At 38.2% G+C, this 19,361-nt stretch overlaps 1 protein-coding gene across 5 annotated transcripts; it reads left to right on the top strand.

Moving 5' to 3' along the window:
• Nucleotides 1–128: 128 nt before the first annotated feature.
• pdcd4b (programmed cell death 4b) lies at nt 129–19,067 on the top strand. Of its 5 annotated transcripts, none has more exons than XM_015347447.2 (12): nt 129–211; nt 1,071–1,131; nt 3,102–3,407; nt 6,849–6,943; nt 8,869–8,982; nt 10,033–10,254; nt 13,497–13,594; nt 14,752–14,866; nt 16,083–16,190; nt 16,633–16,743; nt 17,076–17,215; nt 18,434–19,067. In XM_015347447.2, exons 2-12 carry the CDS (start codon nt 1,089–1,091, stop codon nt 18,492–18,494), a joined length of 1,413 nt encoding a protein of 470 aa, XP_015202933.2. In that variant the 5' UTR covers nt 129–211; nt 1,071–1,088; the 3' UTR covers nt 18,495–19,067. The 5 variants fall into 5 exon arrangements, with proteins under 5 accessions (XP_015202933.2, XP_015202935.2, XP_015202934.2 ...); XM_015347449.2 differs by having other exon boundaries at nt 195–211; nt 1,071–1,127; XM_015347448.2 differs by having other exon boundaries at nt 200–266.
• The last annotated feature ends 294 nt before the right edge of the window (nt 19,068–19,361 follow it).

The raw sequence follows: 19,361 nt of genomic DNA, 5'->3' as shown, positions 1-19,361 counted from the left end.
GTGGAATTGACTTGTTTTATTTATTTTCGTAAGTGAGTTTTTAAAAAAACATGCAGTGGTTCCGATAGGTTGTTGAAGTATTCCGCCTCCCTTCCTCTGACCAATAAAATGCAGGGGTGGAGATCATGTGACATTGTTGCTGGGCAGAGAAAACAAAAACAATCGAGACTTGGAAGTTGCAGCTGGGACTGGGTTTGAGTGAACACAGTAGGTTAGTACAACTAGTGGATACTTTTGCGGTCATAACATTGCACTCCAGTTGTAAAGTATGATCGCTTTTGTTCAAATTTTGTAATGTACGAGATTAAGAAAACAGAAATTAGGTGTTTTTGGAAGCTCTGATTGTTGTTGGTTAAGTACTGTAGATAATAAACATAGTTAACACTAAGTTGGCATACTCGGTATATAGTACAAGACTACAGGTATTAGTAAACGAAACAAGGACGTTAAATCAGAAACATGGCTCAGCTTCTTTTAGTGCTGTTGAATAATTAACTGCACCTGCTTTGCTGCATTCAAATTATGGCATCATGCTAATGTAGTGCAATTGATGCGTTAGTCTGCATTATTCTAAGCATTTACTGTAATGGGTCATTTAATGCAGTGTTTATCCACGGTAATGTATACATTTGTCATTATTTTACGTTTTGCATCAGGTACTTGTTTAATTTATCTGCTGGATTTGCAGAGCGAAACTCGTAGAATTTTCTAGAAACCAAGTAGCTTGCCAGTGGTACCCCACTAATGGTGGGGACCGTTTACATCATCTTTACAGCAAAATGTTTGAATGATGCTCTGGGGTATCGCCGTGGCTCAAAGGTATAGGAAACAGGGAATAAGAAATCAAGATCGTGTGTGACACAATGCTGTTCCCGCAGAGAAAGGGGGACAGAGGATCTCCGGGCATGTACGGACAAGTGTGTGACTTCAATGTCTTGCAACTTTCCTGCAGAATTTTCGTTTAGAAAAACACGTACACGACGTGCAGGGAAAGCCGTGTCTGCAAGTGTGATAAATTTGCATTTTTTGACGGAAGGATAATAACTTCGGCTTTTGTTTTGCTTTTGCAGCGGACCGCTTTGTGCACCATGGCGACCGAAATCGAAGCTTGGCTTAACGCTAACCACGTAGGTAAGATGCCTCGTTTGCTACACTCCCCCTACAGCCAGCTCGTTTTTTAACATTTCATGTTTTTTTTCTTGGATTTTAATGTGTTAGTTATGGACTTTCTCTTACTTTATATTACCGTGGCGCAAAATGCACGAAGGAAGTACAGGCTGTTATTTGTCGCTGAAGTTGGGGAGTCAGTTGGAAAGAGGTGGGTAACGCTGCTCTGGTGTTTAAGGAATCTGCTCTTGCATCCAGAGTGACTTGATAAAACATCCAGCTGATGGAAAGACAAAATGCGGCGACTTCCATACGTAGCTCAGAAACGACGAAAGACTGGAGTTCAGCATGTGCCAGCGAGTATATTTTATTAATTTTAAACGGCTTGTTAGATCTTCACTTAATGAGGTAATTGAATTGTACATTCTGCTTTCAGAGTGACGATTCATTTGATAAGGTTCTGAAATTGAGTTGTTAGTTTTTACGGAGAGCACTTTTCTCTAAAGAAAAGAATGGTATATGCTCTTAGAGTTGTATTGCAATCTTGCGTTTCTTTTCATTACTTTAAAAGGGTCATATCTCTAACTTCTAGTTATTCAGGTATCTGTAGTTATACCTAAAACTATAAGGAGGTTAAGTAAGTTCTGTAAGCATTAATTACCATCTATCTGTATGGTTTAATTCTGAACCACACCTTGCATTGACATGTTTAATTAAAGTGAGGCAAGCCCTTTTGCAGACATCACAGTCTTACATATGCAATTCCTGTTCACACAAAGTCATTTGAGCTTATTACGGAGATTATTGGGGGTCTTTTCAGTTGTTCTGGAGTGTCCTTTGCTGAAGTGTGTAGTTCCATACAGCTTGATTTTGCTTAATCTCAAAGTGTTGTGTAGGAGCAGCTCCTGACTGACTGTGATGGACTTGAAAACGCATGCAGAGAAATTCATGTGCTGCTCTCGCCACTAACCAGCTGCTCATTTGTAGTACGGCATTCTAGTTTACAAATACTGTTTTAAGTTTCCACAAATGTTGTCCACATCCTGTTTAAAATCGTGTCCAATAGATAAGTCACCTTTCTCTTGTTTGCAGTAGCGCAAACTGATCATCGTCAGTGTAATTGGGAGAAAGCAAATCTGAGCCATAAATCTGCTTCGTGAATCTCCTCATTTGGCCAAGGTCTTTTTATGTTTAGTTGAAGAAATAGATGCAGTTTAAGATCAAACTTAATTCAGTGGTACACTACCATGCATATCTTTGGCAATGGGACTTTTTTTTCCCAGTAGGACTAGCTTTGTGCCTTGTACTGCTAGAAATGGCAAAAGGTTTAGTAAGTAGTGTGACCAAATATGGTGGAATATTAATGAATTAAGTCTGATCTTAACTGCAATGGTAAAAACAGTGGAAAACATTGTTTCATTTTACACCTGAGAATTTGATGTTCTTGACTTGTCCTTTTATTACCTGTACTGACCTCATTCCAGCTGGCAAGTTTAATGTCGGATGCCTCACTAGACTGTCGCCAGAATCAGATTTGTATGTGTTTTTAATGTTTGTCCTGCGTGAAAGTACCATCTGAGTGAGGAGCAGAGCAGCTCTTGTCCAAGTGGATTTCTTCAGCACATCTTGAGAGACCTGTACTCTATACATTCAAAGACGTGCAGTTAATAAAGATGCTTTAAGCTTCTCCTTCCCTTTTTCTTCTGCTTTAATAGATTTGGCTCCTGGCTACAGTGGTTCACAGAAGGCAAATCTTTGTTTTCCTTCTGGCCAAACAGAATTATGCTGGAAAGCTTATCAACTTAAGTTTAAATGAAGGTTTAGGCACAGGGAAGAAATCTGTGGAAGGAGTTTGAATGTCAAGAGGCCAGTTTGATTGAAACAAGACCCATGATCTGTACAGGTGGTAACAGCCAGCCTGTTTCTTTTGAGATTTCCATAGTGGGGGGACAAAAAAATGTGAGTGGGACTGATGAGTGAATTGTCTTCTACAGCAGCCGAAGCTTTGAGTGACTCCAGTCCGTCTGGTGAAGACGAGAAGGTGGAGACCACCAAGCTGGACAATGAGATGAATGGGAACTGGATCACCTCTCCCACAGTTACCATCCACGAAGCGCGGGTGAAGGCCAAGGCCAAGAGGCGGCTGAGGAAGAACTCCTCCCGAGACTCTGGCCGGGGGGACTCCCTCAGCGATAACGGGGAGAGCACCCGCAGCCCGCTGGTCACCCCTACCAGCCCCAAGAGCAAGCTGCTGGACAGAAAGTCCCGGTCTGGGAAGGGCAGGGGACTGCCGAAGAAAGGTAGTTTTCTGCCAGTCTTGTCTGTTTTTCTGCAAGTCCTGCTTAATTCGGTAGTTATCTCCAAATATGTTGCATTAATTTTTAAAAAGATAAGATTATCAAGTAGCAGGTGAAGAATCCCAGATGTGATGTACAGAGTAAACTCGTAAATGTCTTTTTGTTTGTATGAGTTAGAAGGATCCTCAAACAGCTAGTTTTGCTGACGCCCAGTTGATGCAATTACCTAGATGAAAATGTATTTGATTTTGGACTACCTTTTACAGATAAAATAAGTGATATCCAGTTGATGTGAAAGTAGGTGCTAATATCCAGAACCTGTTTATTTGACCTACATTGCTCTCTGTTTCACTGTAGGTGGCTGTAGTAGTGGTTGGGTCTTCTGTTCATCTGGTGTACCCGTTTGGGGTTGAGCTCATACGTACAAATGCAATAGCACAGGATTTCAGTGTGTTACCAGGTAGTGCATTTTATAAGGGATCAGAGCAATTGAAAACCCCCTTTCTTGTAGTGTCAAGTGAATTTAAAAATTAAGAGTTGCATAAAGTGTTTATTCAAGTGCCGAAGTGCTTGAAAGAGTCACTGAATGAAGTGCTGCACAGATGTACCCCGTTGCCCAGATGCCTGCTTATCATGGGAATTGTGAGATCACTGTTTTTAAGGGGTTTACTGGAGCCATGTTTTTCTCCTGCCTGGTTTACTTACTAAGGTGTGATATAAAAGTGTTTCAGACAGGAGCACTGAATACAAACACTGTAGGACCAGTGGTTACATCCTTTGTCAGTCATTAAATAGGGTGTTTCCAGTACATCTGAATTTGAGTTGGATAAGTAAAGTTGATAATTACTTCAGAATTTAATTTTCCTTTAAAAAACATAAATCAGTGACTGCACAAAACTTGCATTAAACACAAGGAAAGCAAGTGAGGCTTTGAAAACTCACTGGTGAGTCAGGCATGCCCTGATATTTAGCAGCAAAGACATAACATTTGAAAAGGTAGTGTTTCATGCTGTGCTTTCTACATGGCCTTAATCAAACTTACATCTAACCTTTACACGGATGCGATACAAAAAAGCCTATTGCCATTCACCTAAAGGTTACAAGACACGGTAAAATATCTTTTGAAATTAATTTGCTAGGGGATTAAGATGCATAACTGATATTCTAGTTGCAATTTTTAGCTGTTACCCATCAGTTGGAGAATCTGACAGTGATATTTTCCTTGTTGTATTTCTGTAGTAGAAAATTAAAGTTTGCTTTTTGTCATACAAAGAATTTACAGATCAAGAAGATACATTTTGTGTAGGTGCACATCTTGTATGCAGAAAAACTACATATGGTGCTTCATTGTCAGAACTCTTTATTTTTAAACCAGCCATTTGTAAATTGGGAATAATCTTTTGACCGATGTAGCCCAGCCTCCTCTTTTAACCACTGCTGGTGTCTCTTACAGTTTCTGTTGACCCCAATCTTGGAAGTACGTACTGAGGGGCTACGTGCTGCACGATGATGACTTTGAGCCCCGTAATGAATGAGATAAAGGTGGACTTTCCTGTTAATCCCTCAGAGTACATTAGTCTAAGTCCCACATGAGTTATGATAAGATGGAACAATATGCCTTCTTTGGCAGACTTCCAGGGCAACATTGTTTTTCCAGGTCAGGATCAATTGTCAGAAAGTGCTCATGGTGCCACTGAGCAATTTGCTCGACTAGCTAGAGCTATTTTGCTCTCCTCTCATGTAGGATACCAGCCATTGTACTTACTATAAAAAAACAAATCCTAATTATGTCAGAATGGCTCATTTTAACACCAAGTAGTGTTTAGTTTGGGCTCTGCAAAGTAGCCCATTGAATTACTTTACTAATATGAAGTTTTATGTATGGAGATGATGGAGATGGTACCTTTATTAGGTATAATTGACTTGTACTTTAATATTTAGTTTTTTCTTGATAAGAAAAAAAGAGCTGAGATATACCATCACCACTTAAATAATCACATATTTACAATGTACAATGTCTGTTGGAGCCATTGCAGAACTAAAACCTGTTAAACAACTCTGGTTGATGCTGCAGTGGTATGTTTTAGTTGACTGGCAATTCTCATGACAATGACACAATTCTCATTTATTGTATCTTATTGATTCTAAGTCATTTTTTTTAACCTATATCTGCAAACTGGCAAAGCTGTCTTTTACTAAATGTTTGCACCTGCTTAAGATGACTAACCCGGAGGTTTGTGTGCCTGGAAATGATTGAGCTCATTTATAAAAGCAGCAAATGGAACACAAAGATCGATTTAGGCTAGGAACAGAGATCAGATTTTCTTTTTGGGTGTGTTTTTTAGCCGTTTTCTTTAGTTTCCAGGGTTAAACAGATGGTCTGCAGCCCAATAACTTACAAGGACAAATACAAAAAAAAGTGCTCTGTCGGAGACATTGGAAATGAGTGAGTGTGCATTTGGTCTTGGAAACCAATAGTAAAGAGGTGAACCTGCATGTGCGCCTGCTCTTGCTACCCTTATATTCTGAGCAGGTTCAGCAGCAATGCGAATAATGAGAAAAATGTTGTTTTTTCTTTTAGTGCAGTTAAGTCTTTATTTGACCAATTTAACTCCTACACCTCGGTCATAACCTGCTCACAATTCAGTGAGACTTCGATGCAGCACTGCAGACAGCTTGGGGTTCATAGCTTGGAATGCTGTACCTTTCAGCATGATACTTCACTTGTATTGCTCAGATAAATATTCTGCTGCCTCAGTGAGTTCTTTCCATATTGTCATCGTCAATGATGGTTTCTTCTTCACTGATTTTGTCGGTTTAAAAAAAGGATTGCAACCTTAAAGGAACAGAAGGGGCTCCCTGTGGCAAAATCCTCAAAACTTTTATGCTGTAAAGCTGGCTGATATGCCATTGTAGTATCCATCCATCCATTTTCTGTTTTATCCAATTCAGGGTCATGGTCAGCCAGAGCCTATCTCAGCAAGCCATGGCCACAAAGTGGGGTACACCCTAACCGGGACGCCAGTCCATCGCAAGGCAGACACAGACACCCACACACTCGCGCCAGGGCAGTTTTACCAGAAGCCAGTTAACCTACCAGTATTTTTTTTTAACTGTGGGAAGAAACTGGAGAACCTGGAGGAAACCCACGCGAACATGGGGAGAACACACAAGCTCCACACACAGGCACCCCAGAGCTCCAGGGTTGAAAGCAGTTCGTTTGTGATGTAGGATCAAGTGAAGCTGAAACCCGAAAATTCAGCCAGATCACATATATACAATAACAGCGGTGCAGTTCTTGATCAGTAGCCAGGTTTCTAGTGTTTATTATATTTACAGTTCTGTACTATTGATCCCTGCAGTACACCAAAAAGCACCACTTGGGGATAATGATTATGTTGGATCTTGTTCCTGAGGAGTATGTTTTTTACTCTCCATTTGTAGGTGGCGCTGGAGGTAAAGGAGTTTGGGGCCCTCCTGGCGAGGTGTATGACCTTGAAGAAATCGATGTCCGAGACCCAAATTATGATGAAGATCAGGTAATGATGGCTGAATTTCTTGCACTCCTGTCCAGGGTGTGAATTCTTACCTGCCCAACTTAAACTTTGCCATTAAATTTGGAGAACAATTAAAATTTTAGTCAATTATGCATAAATTATTTTAATTTATCTACATATAATAGCATCTTATAAGTTCGTAAACCTCTTTACTTCAAATGTGAACTCATCAATCTTTTGGAGTTTTTGGAGTAAAGTATTGAACAGTTTAACATGGACCAGTAGAAAGTGCAGAAGAGAATGGAGAGGCACAGTCGTTTTATGTGCATTAGTGTATGTAACGAAAAAGAAGCATTATACCTATATTAGCCCACTGCTCCTAAATAGCTCTGCATATCAAAATTTCTTTCCTCTTGAATGTGTTCACTGTGACGTATTTAAATACAGATCATTTCTAGGATCTACAGATTACTCTTTTTGGTACATGAGTACTCCTTATTTTTGTGGAGCTTATCTAGACTTGGTTTTGCTTCTCTTGGTGTTTATAAAATTTCTTTAACATTCTGTCATAATACTCTTAACATGCTTGCAGTTACTGAGTGATACTGTGGAAACAATAGCTGTGTTTTGTTTAAAGTTTTTAAATACCATCAGATACATAACAAATGTTTTGAGTAACACACTACTTTAAAAAATCCAGTAAGGTACTGTATGAATTGTGTTGCAAGATGTGGATAATTGTGGAAAAGCAGTACTGAACCTTTATTAATAGTGATATGGAAAAACCAGAGTATCAATCAAGTATCAATTTAAAAAACTGAAATAATGTTAACATAAAAAATATTATGTGATGCTTAGCTATGTCTTTTATTTTCCTACTAGCTCTGTCTGTACTTTGTTTGGCATAATGACAGTGAACAAAATTTAAGTTAACGCCACTACTTGGCTTTCATGGTCCTGTGATATTGTAGGTTATCACAAAACAAGGCCCCTACTGTTAGCATAAAATGTCTTGGGTCACTGCTCTGCAAGATATAAAGCACTGATATTCTTTGTTGTTTTAAGTATTGTACTGTGTATAAGCAACCCTTTGTGTCCTAGCTTACAGTATGTATCACAAGATCAGATGAGTTTGTTCAAGTTTGAATCAGTCCCATTAAACAAATACTGCCAAAGCTACTACAGTTCAGGAGGAAAGTACTAATGGTGTGTGTGGGATGGGGGAGAGTGTTGCAAAATTGTAGACCGCATAAATAAAGCTAGACCTAATTAAAATCCAAATTTATGAAAGTAATATTGTGTGAATAATTCCCCTAATTCCTGCAGCATTGTGAATGAAGGTAGAGCCTTGTTAATGGAACATGTAGCCTTACAGTACATTACCCTTGATTGTGCAACAGCAACAAGTACTTTCTCCATGGTTGATTGTGTATTTTCTATGACACCCTGGAAAATCTGGTTAATATACTATTTTTGCTTTTCTTGGACTGGATAATGTGGAAGCTAAGCACAGGGAAATAAATCGGGGTTAGACTGCACTGTGGTAAAACTGAATTGCACAAATCCTCACTTACTGTCATACTTGGAGCATTTGTGAACAGCCAAATATAGCTTTTAATGAAATGTTCCAAATAGTCAAGTTTGTACAACAGTTTTGGTTTTGGTTTGTATGTGCTGTATAAGTAAGTTATCATTCCTTACACAGTTGTGTAAAAATTGTTTTGATCAACTTTGTGGTGGCTTTAAGTGGTAAAACTGCCAGTTCTTTTCTTCTTGTATTACTTGGGTATAGAGATTTTATGCTGTTATCAGATTAAACTTTGACCTTTGTCCTTATTACCACAGGATACTGATTTAGGGATCACTTTCAGAAGTAAAGCTCCTTCAGTTCAGTGTAATTGAGACGTTGCAGTATAAAGAGGTTAAAATATCCAGACAAATTTTCATTGATGTAACTGGTTTCACAGGAGAACTGTGTCTACGAAACTGTGGTCCTTCCACTGGATGAGGGGGCCTTTGAGAAGACTGTGACACCGATTGTGCAGGAGTACTTTGAGCATGGGGATACTAATGAAGTTGTAGTAAGTTATTGCTCTGCATCTTATTGTGAAAACTTTCACTTGACTGCAGTCTTGCCTTGCTTGAGCTTTGAGATAATGCAACCATTTGCAGAACTGAGCCTGTATTCAGTTAGTTTTTTTATAAGCCTTTAAAGTGCAGAGGTTATCCATTACATGCTGCAGTCCCTATACATGCAAATTAAGGAAGGTTTACAACCATTAATCTTCAGTGACGAATGTCTTAGGAACATGTCTAAACTATTTTTTTAGAATTCAGCATAATGGCCTTATGTGGCTCTATTTTAAAGCCTTTAAATGTTTTTGTAAACATAATAATAAGAATGCAGGTTTAGGAGAAAAGTATGTGTTTTTGCTATGGAGTATTGCCAGGAGAACCGTATATATATTTTTTTAAATTAAGGATAAAAATGGGCTTCGGACGGATTTTTACTTCCCTCTGTGGGCTCTTAACCAAGGTTCAGTTTAAACAGATTCTTTGAAACTGTGATTAAGTGCCTTAGTAATTTTTCTCTTTTTAAATGAATGTTTCTCATCTAAGCAAGAGTCTTTGAAGTATAAATAGGGAAAGTCTGTAATTATGATGGGAACACCAACGACGACGATAATGGTGCTGCAAACAGCTGAGTGGATTTAAAAGCAGTGAACCAAAAACTGGTATCTAGCAGAAGATCCTGTGATTTCTAAATGCAGAAGTGTGTGCAAAATTCAAATCTTTCAAGAGCTTATTTTTGTGCACTCTAAATTGGAGCTTTTACTTTCAATCTGCATTTTATACGCGTCCTGACCATGTTACAGAAAACAAAATTATTGGAGTAGTACAAAAGATATGCTCATGATGAGGAATACCACCACCTGATAATTCTGTCATAGTCTACAATGGGGACTTCCTTGCAGAGCAAAAGACACAATCATGTGAAAGGAAGTCCCTACACAGGTGCAAGTGCTTATGTGCAAAGGTTTTTAAAAACCTATTAGAGAGAATTCTTTCCAAGAAGAAATGGTGTTTTAGCTACTGCTGCACACAGTCTGATGTTCCTGTCCTTGCTGCAGGAGCTGCTGAGTGAGTTGAATTTGGGAGAGATGAAGAGTGGTGTGCCATTGCTGGCAGTGTCCCTGGCCTTAGAGGCCAAAGCCAGCCACAGAGAGCTGACCTCCCAGCTGCTGACTGACCTGTGTGGGAAGGTGCTCAGCCCTGATGATGTGGAGAAATCATTTGACAGGTTGCTGAGGGAGCTGCCGGACCTAGTCTTGGACACGCCTGGGGCTCCACAGGTATGGGACACCCCACTAACAAACAGTTTCTTTTCTGCTGTTTGTATTGATTGCCCTTGGGGGGATGCAGGGGGGTTCCACATCTTTTTCTTCCACTGTGCGTTTTGCTATGGGTTTCCTGTGATTAAGGTTAGAGAAGCTGAAGTGACATTTTTATGATGTGAGGAATTAACTTCTAATATGGTAAAAAAAAGTGATCTGGAACATCAAAAAAGCAGGAGTTTTCTTTTGTGTAAGAAGACGGTGAATCTTTTTTTTAACTAGACATTTTTTTGGGGGGGGTTAGGCATTTTTGAGACGGCAGAAGACAAAAGTCTGCCTTGTGCACTGATGTCCACATACTTGTAATCTCCAGTTGTTTCTGTCAATGTAGCGGTTTGTCATTTGATTTGTCTGTGACAGCCCTCAGTTATAAAACTGAACAATATATAGGATTGGTAGTTTTCAATGTTTGTTTGAAAGTAACACCTGTTTACATGAGAAATACTGCCTTTTAAGGAAATCGGAGGTATACAACCTTTCTTTTCAATAAGCCACTGACATTTGTCAGTTTGTCAGTCCATTTACAATTCCATGGATCTTATATGCTGAAGTAGTCAACATATCTCTTATACAGGACAAGAACACATTGGGGACTAAATGTGTTAAGAGGATTGAAATGGTAGATGAACAAGTGATCAGTGTCGCCCATCAGCTGTATTCAAATTAACAATAAGTAAAATTATCAGCAGTTCAGCGCAGCACTGTGGCACAGTGGATAGCATTACTGCCTCGCAGAGCTGGGATCCTGGGTTCAGTCCCTGGAGTGCCATCTCTGTGGACTTGTGCGTTCTCCCCATGTTTGCGTGGGTTTTTTCTGGGTGCTCCAGTTTCCTCCCACAGTCCTAAGGTGTACTTGTAGGTTAGTCTGTATGTGTCTGTGTCTGCTCTGTGATAGACTGGTGTCCTGACCAGGTAGTATCCTGCCTTGATCCTGTTGCTTGCCAGGATAAGCTTCTGCTCCAGCTCTTCTGTGACCCTGTATTGGGTCAGAAAATAGATTGATAAATGGAATTGGTGGTTTGGTCTGGAAATGGACTTAAGAGGAACCAAGCTTTTTTCACGATTATCAATTAGTTTTTTCTCAAACTGAATTGGCTCAAAATTAAAGTGTTGTGATGAAAAAGAAACGCAGGAAACTTCAAGCCCAAACAATATACATAAATTCCAGCCTCTTCAGAAGGCTTTGTTGAGTGAATGTAAATGCACAATTTACCTTTTAAGTGGACTTACCCCCAGGGCTTTTTCTAGAAGTGGACAGTAGTTCATTCCATGCCCCCTTCTTGCTGCTTGAAAACCTGGCTTTTTGTTGGTTAGTCAGCACTGCAAATACACCTGCCTCGGATTCCACTGTGGAACTGTTTTTCCTGGACTTTATTACACAATTGGTCTCCAGCTGACTGTTCGGCAAAAAGAGCCCGTCACAAGCTTTTCACGTTGTCTCCCAATTTTCCCAGGTTTTGGCTCAACTATTATATTTTCAAGAATTATAATTTTAAAGTTCTTGAATTACAATTTTACTGTTTAAAAATAACAGTGATTTTAATTACGGAGCACATTTCTGGAAGCTGAAGAATGGAGAATAAAGGAATGGAATACAGCCTTAATAAAGCCTGCGTAATAACTGGTGTAGGAAGAGTATTTGCAATAGTAAAATTTTAGATTGTATCTCCCCTCCTCCGGTCTTGGCAGACCACATCAGCTGAGGGCGAATTCTGAACAGGATGCTCTGTGGTATGCGCTTACACTGCGCACATTTGATGTTGCTATGCTACAGCTTGGTGAGAGATGAATTTCAGCTTTTTCCTTTCACCCGCGGAGACATGAGATCTCTTGCTATTGTTTCTGCATGAGCCAACTGCTAGCTCAGCTTAGGAAGTGTTTAAAGGTCCCCCTCCCTACCCTCTGTCTCTCATTCGAAAAAACACTGCAAGCTTAGTTCTGCTTAGGTTAAGAGGAGTTCACTACTTTTACAGGCTCTGCACAGAAACAATGGCTGTTGACTACATGTATTGTTCCTGGCAAAATGACTAGACCAGTCTATTCTCATCTCTGAGTCGGGGGTATGAGCATTGCACAATGTAAACAAACTTGTGGGCAGTGCTTTTAGTGCCACAAAAGCTAAAAACAACTCATTTTGTATATATACTTCATATGCATTGCTAGTAGCATTCCAGAGTGATGCATTGTCATCAAATTAAAAATGACCCTGGCTCAAAATCTTTTAACAAGTTGCTGCATTTACACTGCACATGCTTACTGTTCAGTCAGCCCTTTTCAGTGTTAGGATTACGTTTGTTATAGTGATCACACAATCTGTGAATTTTTCATTTCAGCTTGCATGAAAATAGCCCTGATCTGTACGATTCAACATTCAATATGTTGTGGATGTTTGAATTTTATTAAGAAGGTATAATAGTCAAACAATGAAGCAAACTGTTAAGCAATGCTGAAGTCTGAAAAGCATTTTGTGCTCATCATCTCCAAACAAAATACAAACCCTCCAAATCTGTCCATGTGGTCCTTAAGTACAAAACGATGAGCACAGTCTTGAGCTGTGGGCAGAGAGCTGCATTGGAACCTGACGACACCCAGGAGTACAAACAGCCCTGCTGGAACTGACTTGACCACCTGCTCTTGCCAATTTGACCACAGAAAATACTGAGGTTAACAGTGGAGAAGCTTAAGAATTGAGGAAAGAGAAATTATTTCCATCTCTGGCAGAAGGTCCCATGGGATGCTTAGCAGTTTTAGTCAACAGTGTGGACATCAAACATTCCTTTTCATCATATAGAGCATTGTGCTTGAGAATAACATAAGCCACATGACAAATGACGGTGACCCTCTATTGATTAATAATACCAAAATTTCACCTGTCTGTACAGGGCCCTGGGTAAGAGGCAGCTGATAGATATTGTTGTACATTACAGTGTAATCTTTTGTTAAATCTTCAGTTTTTGTTGCATTTGTACAATGGTTGTGGTGTAAATTTTGCCTTGACAAATAGATAGATAATACTTTATTAATCCCTTAGTGAAATAAAAGTCTATCCATCATTTTCTAAGTTCTAATGCCCTGATGTACAACAAAAGAAAGATACTGCTGCTAAATGTACAGGTTAAAGATGTTTTAATTCCTGATGTATCATCTGCTTTGGTGACCTCATCTTTATAATTGCAATTGCTTTTGTATGTTTTCTGTAGCTTGTTGGCCAGTTCATTGCACGAGCTGTTGGGGATCAAATCCTGTCCAGAAATTACATTGAGAGCTACAAAGGCAAAGTGGACTGTGAACATGCCAGGTACTAAGAGCATCTTCTGAAATAATCTTTTCAAGATTTTACTCTTGTTCTCCCAGGAAACAGCTCTTTAGCTTTAGTACCTGATGAGAAAAGGCAGAAATCATTGTTGTACATAGGCATTAAAGAAATTCAGTCTGCTGTTTTTCTTCTTTTTCCAAAGTTTATTGACAGGATAAAACCCTTTGCATTATCTCGTTTGCAAGAGGGTCCTGTTAGAATACTTATATAAAAATAGACAAAATACAACATATACCACACAAAAAAAAGTAAACATACAAACTATATACCTGCCATGAAAGGAGAATAGAATAAATAAAATCTGAAAAGTAATGAGAGTATAATTATTTCATTTACAAGAACATATGGTTTTTAAATGTAAAATCAGTTTTTAACATACTGTGATCTTAGTTCAGAAGATTGGTTGTTCCAATCCATCAGAGGCTTATAGTCCAAAGCCTTACTTTCAAACTAATGGTATACATTGGGAACTTTAAAATATCTCCTCAGATTGTCTTAAAGTATAACCTGTGTTTTGTACTGAGAGAAGTTTAAAATAAGTAGGACCATTTATTTGAATACATTTAAAAAGACATCGATATCATTGCAACTGGCTGTTACCTTTTAGAAAGCAACAACCACTGAAGTTTTTTATACATTAGGCAATGCTGAGTTCTATAAGGACATCCAAGAATAAATCAGCACTGCGCTCGATCACATCCAGCTGAGTCTTGGATGGTCATCATAGGATAAGACCGCAATAACTGGGTTACAAGTATCTTTATAATCTTCATTGTAAAATGCTCTTTAGTGTAGAGTATCCCAAGCTTATAAAAGCTGTTTTCAAAATGCATATCCTATTTTACATGTTTCACAGGTGTAGGTGTAGAGATTATGTATCCTAATGTACAGGAATGTAGATGGGTGATGCTGGCCTTAAAACTGGAATACCATTGTTTAAGTGTTGGTTGGTGTTGTCATAGCCTCTTTTCTCAGAACAAATCTGAAAGAACAAATCTTGCAACATAATTCACCTCACCTGTGTGGATGTGTTGGCTCGGTTTCTTTAGAAACAGTTTGTATACATTGATATGGGGAGTTGGCAAGATCCCCCATTATAGATGTGGTGTGTTAAAGGTTTAAGATGCTTGTATTTACAGAGCAGCCCTGGACCGAGCAGCAGTGCTGTTAAAAATGAGCAAGGGAGGTCTACGCATAGAGAACGTGTGGGGAACAGGAGGAGGCCAGAGGCCTGTCAAACAGCTCATAAAAGAGGTGAGAAACCTGAATGGTAAATTCTTAATGATATTTATGCAGATAAGGACCGTGTGGCTTTTTCTGACAATTTTTTGAGGGACATTCCATTTTCTAAAAAGAATGCAGATTTGGTGGAATATTGTTGGAACCTTTGAAGCACAGCATGCATTCTTCCCTGTAACAAATTAGTTCATGCTAACTGATTTGAATATTATAGAGGTTGCAGAATGTACTAGCACTGAGATTAGAGATGTATTGTCATGGTAAATCAAGTCAATTTATGATAAAAATTAATGCTCAAGTTTGCATTTGCAAAGTGAAGTTTATAATAGTTTAATTTATAAACGCTGTTCAAGGTGGAAAATTAGAGCAATACTCACACATTAAAAACCTAGGTTTTTAGTGAGATTTTAAAAGGTTGTCAGTCACAGAATTTCTAATGGTTTGGCCAGTGAGTTTCACAGTAGAGGTGTTGAATGCATAGAGCCTTTTTGAATCAGTAGATCTCGATTTAACAGCTGGACTGTACTCATGTAGTGAATTAGTTAACTTGAAGATAAACCATTCGGTGCCTCAGGTAAGTAGAAGAATCTTTAATTGTACTGAATTTGATGGTGCCAATGTAGTTTACAAAGAGGGGATTTATGCAATGATGCAAGATACTTTTATCCTTTATGGTAGCACACAAGCTGCAGTATGGATATATACACATGTGAATGTATATACTGTATATAGAGGTGTTTGTGTGGGTTGGAGGCACGTACTATAAATTTGCTGGTTTGAACCACTACTACAGTACATTGACAGAAATAACTGAAAGCTGGCTTGCTATTAGGTTTGCAATCTAATGTCACTAGCGCATTTTTGTCCATAAATCCACTATTGCTAACTGCTGGGAAGCACTTTTTGATCTCCAGATGCAGACAGCAGTGTTTAATCTAGAAGGGATACACTTAGACATAACAGCTAGATACACTTAGGCAATTGATCTTCATGGAAGAGCTGTAAAGGTGATTACAAGACTGTTAGGTGCTGGCTATATCTGATAACAGGTTCTGGCTCTCATTCCGTGGTGGTGGAGCATGGAGAAACCGTAATCGGATCATCAACTTGCAGTTGTCACTGTGGGGGAGGCTATCACCTTATTACACTGATTTACTAGTGTTCAGTTATTTGGTTCTGTGGGTTAATATAGAGGCTCCCCTACATTACAGTGTTACTCCTCTTCTTCCAGGTTAACTTGCTTCTGAAGGAGTACCTGTTGTCAGGAGAAGTAATGGAAGCAGAACGGTGTCTCAGGGAACTAGAAGTGCCTCATTTTTACCATGAATTTGTCTATGAAGTAAGGCCACATTTGTTTTTTGAAACCCACTAATTATAACTATTTGTCCTTCTCTGTAGCATACAGTATTGTGAAAAGTGGTTACCCTATTGAGATTGCATCACCTACATCCCTAAACCTTTAAGTCTCTCCCTCTGAATCCAAAAGATTGCAAAGAAAATGATTGCGCTTGTGCTTTTTTCAATAATTGCCTGCATATTTATCTTGAAAAAAAAGAGAATTTGTAAGTAACCCTCCCTTGTCAGAAATTAGCTTTTTAGTGGCTTATTTCAAGTACTAACTTAAGTTTAAATTAAAAAAGGGGTTATTTTTAGATCACATCACCACAGGCTGGCAAACTCTAAAAAAACTGGCATAATTATTATTTCTTGCCTTTTTCACTTGAATTAAATTATAAATTCATCATTATTGCACAATATATTGACTTCTTGTCTTCTTGTAGGCTATAGTCATGGTCTTGGAATCGAAAGGAGAGACGACCCTCAAAATGATTTTACAGCTACTCAAGTTTCTGTGGGAATCCTCTGTCATCACTGTAGACCAGATGAGTAGGGTGAGGACGCCATCTAGTGTTATAAAGCAATATTACATCTGACTTTTTTCCCCATCTAATATCCAAAAGTATTTATGATTTTGAAAATCTGAAGCACCTTTTGTTTTTGTTTTTAATTGATGGTTAAAGCTTTTCTTACCAGAGCTGGTAAGAAACTTTTTTCAGGTGGGGATTTGAAACAAAAGAAAAACCGATATTCTAAGAAATAGGAACTAGGGAATATTTTGATCTTTACAACTATAGTATTACAAATTTATTCATTACAGTTCATTTTTAAAATAATTTTAGTGAAATTCACTGATGGTTAATGTCCCTTAAAAAATCTTTTCCAGGGATTTCAACGGATTTATGCAGAAATCCCAGAAATTAACATTGATGTTCCATGTGCTTATTTGGTGCTGGAGCAATTTGTGGAGCAGAGTTTCAGTGCTGGCATTATTGGCAAAAGGCTGAGAGACCTTTGTCCTTGCAGGTGAGTGGTGGTCTGCTGTCAAACATGATATACAAATGGAGCAGTTTCTGTAAGAGACTATGTTTGTGCATGGTGCGGTTTTTCAATATAAATAGCAGTAGATTTGAGAAGAAGGTACATTCCCAGTTTTGGTCACTTAAAACAAGTGTCACTTTAAACTTGCACCTGTTTTTAAACAAACTGATGTGTAGGACTGATCAACAGTTACCGTAAACGTTTGGTTGAAGTCATTGCTGCTCATGGGGTTCACACCAGTTACTGAAAGCATGGGTTCATATACTTTTTCCGACAAAGACATTTAATTTTGAAAATTCTGATAACTAAATGAATGATAACGTATATCCCTTTGTGTGTTATTTGTTTTATTGGGTTCTTTTTTATCTATTTTTATGACTTAGATGAAGATCTGATCACATTTTATGTCAAATTTATGCAAAAATTCAGAAAATTCTCAAGGGTTCACAAACTTTCTAGCACAAGTTTAAGTTGTGATTTGGCTGACAGCAAATGATTCATGTGTGACTGCAAACGAAAACGTTTATTCCAATATGCATGATGTTTGGACTTTTGTTTTTTTCTTACCTGCAATTTGTTTTACTGAATTCCATCATCAAGCAGATTAATAGTTTTCACACAAGCTAGTCTATTTACAGGATCCTGATTTAGATTTAACTGAACATGCCTTCCAACAAGAAGGCATATTTTTTTCAGCTTCCTTTGAGTCAACATCTATATTTTTTTTTATATTTTAAATTTCTGTAACTGATTCTTTGAACAGTTTAAAATTTAATGTGTAGTTCTAATTGTATGTTAATTGTTATTCTTTAGGCCAACCACTCTTACTTTGAGTATGTTGTATTAATAGCAACAGAAATAGTTTGGAAAGGCTTGTTTAGCACAGGGGTGTTTTCTTATTTTTTTTGCATTATGATGGCTATTTCTTTTGGGAATATTATTTTGGGGAATACTGGCATATTAGCAAATACTAACACTAGGGATGCTAGCAAAATTACTGTTCTCTTTGTGCTTTGATGCAGTATACTAAAATGAAGCCTGTTCATCCCTATCTCTCTGATTCTACATTAAAATGCTTGTTTTAGTGTTTTTTCCCTATTTGGAGGTTTCTGGAGTTGCAGGGAGAAGTGTTTTTTTCTCATTAAAAACTTTTAAGGTCTTTCCATGTAATAACTGCACTTATTTACTAATTGTTTTTTAAAGGGGACGGAAAAGATTTGTAAGCGAAGGAGATGGAGGATGCCTTAAACTTGAAAGCTGCTGAAGGGAAACCATGGAAAGCTCTTTGTACCAGTTGTACTCGGAATCAAGGAGATGTTTTTACACTTCATATTCTTCTTGTAACGGTTTAGGTACAACTACTTTCCTGTATAGAATGTTTTTTTTTTTTTTTGGAGGGGAGATAAAAAAGGCACTTATGTTGGATAAAATGCAGGACTTGGAAAGGACATCCTTTGGGATATTCTGAATTTAGCTCACTCTGAAAGTGCCAGATCTTCAATTACCTAGTCATTCCATGTTTTGCAATTTCACTGCCACTCCTTTTTCCTGACAGCAGTGTTTGTCTGAAGCTTTATACTGGGGATACGGTACAAGTGCCCCCTCTGTTGGCTGCTATTGTTCATATACTGTGCTTATTTTTTTTTCTCTTCAAAGATTTAAGAGAAGTTAAATTTGAAATGGAACAAAGAAATTCTAAAGCATTTAAGGAACATTTCACAAAATGGTGTCTGGAACATCTATTTTTGTATTTTGGAACACTGGAAAGTGGAATGTACCTAGGGTCTCGCTCAGTGTTAATGTCGAAAATAAAAATCAGAAATACTGAAAAGCATAATTTCCTGGTAGTGTTTTCTTTTATTTCAGTTTTTACATGAATACTTAACATTTATGGGGTTTAAGGTTAACATCAATTTCAAATAAAAAAAAAATAATTATACAATCATTGGTCCTGGTAAGAGTTGAGGCAGGACTTCACCCTGGGCCTACACTTGCCCATCGTAAGGCACACAGGGAAAATTAGCAACACCAGACAGGTGTTGAGACAACTAGACTCCATTATCTAAATTCAGTGCTATTGTCAGCATTGAGCAAATCATCAAATCCTTCTCAATGTTGGGGGGAAGAAGGT

Source organism: Lepisosteus oculatus, chromosome 4 (genome assembly GCF_040954835.1).
Source record: "Lepisosteus oculatus isolate fLepOcu1 chromosome 4, fLepOcu1.hap2, whole genome shotgun sequence".
In the NCBI taxonomy this organism is placed as follows: domain Eukaryota; kingdom Metazoa; phylum Chordata; class Actinopteri; order Semionotiformes; family Lepisosteidae; genus Lepisosteus; species Lepisosteus oculatus.
The sequence above is the reverse complement of the archived record's forward strand: the minus strand, read 5'-3'. Positions and strand labels throughout refer to the sequence as shown.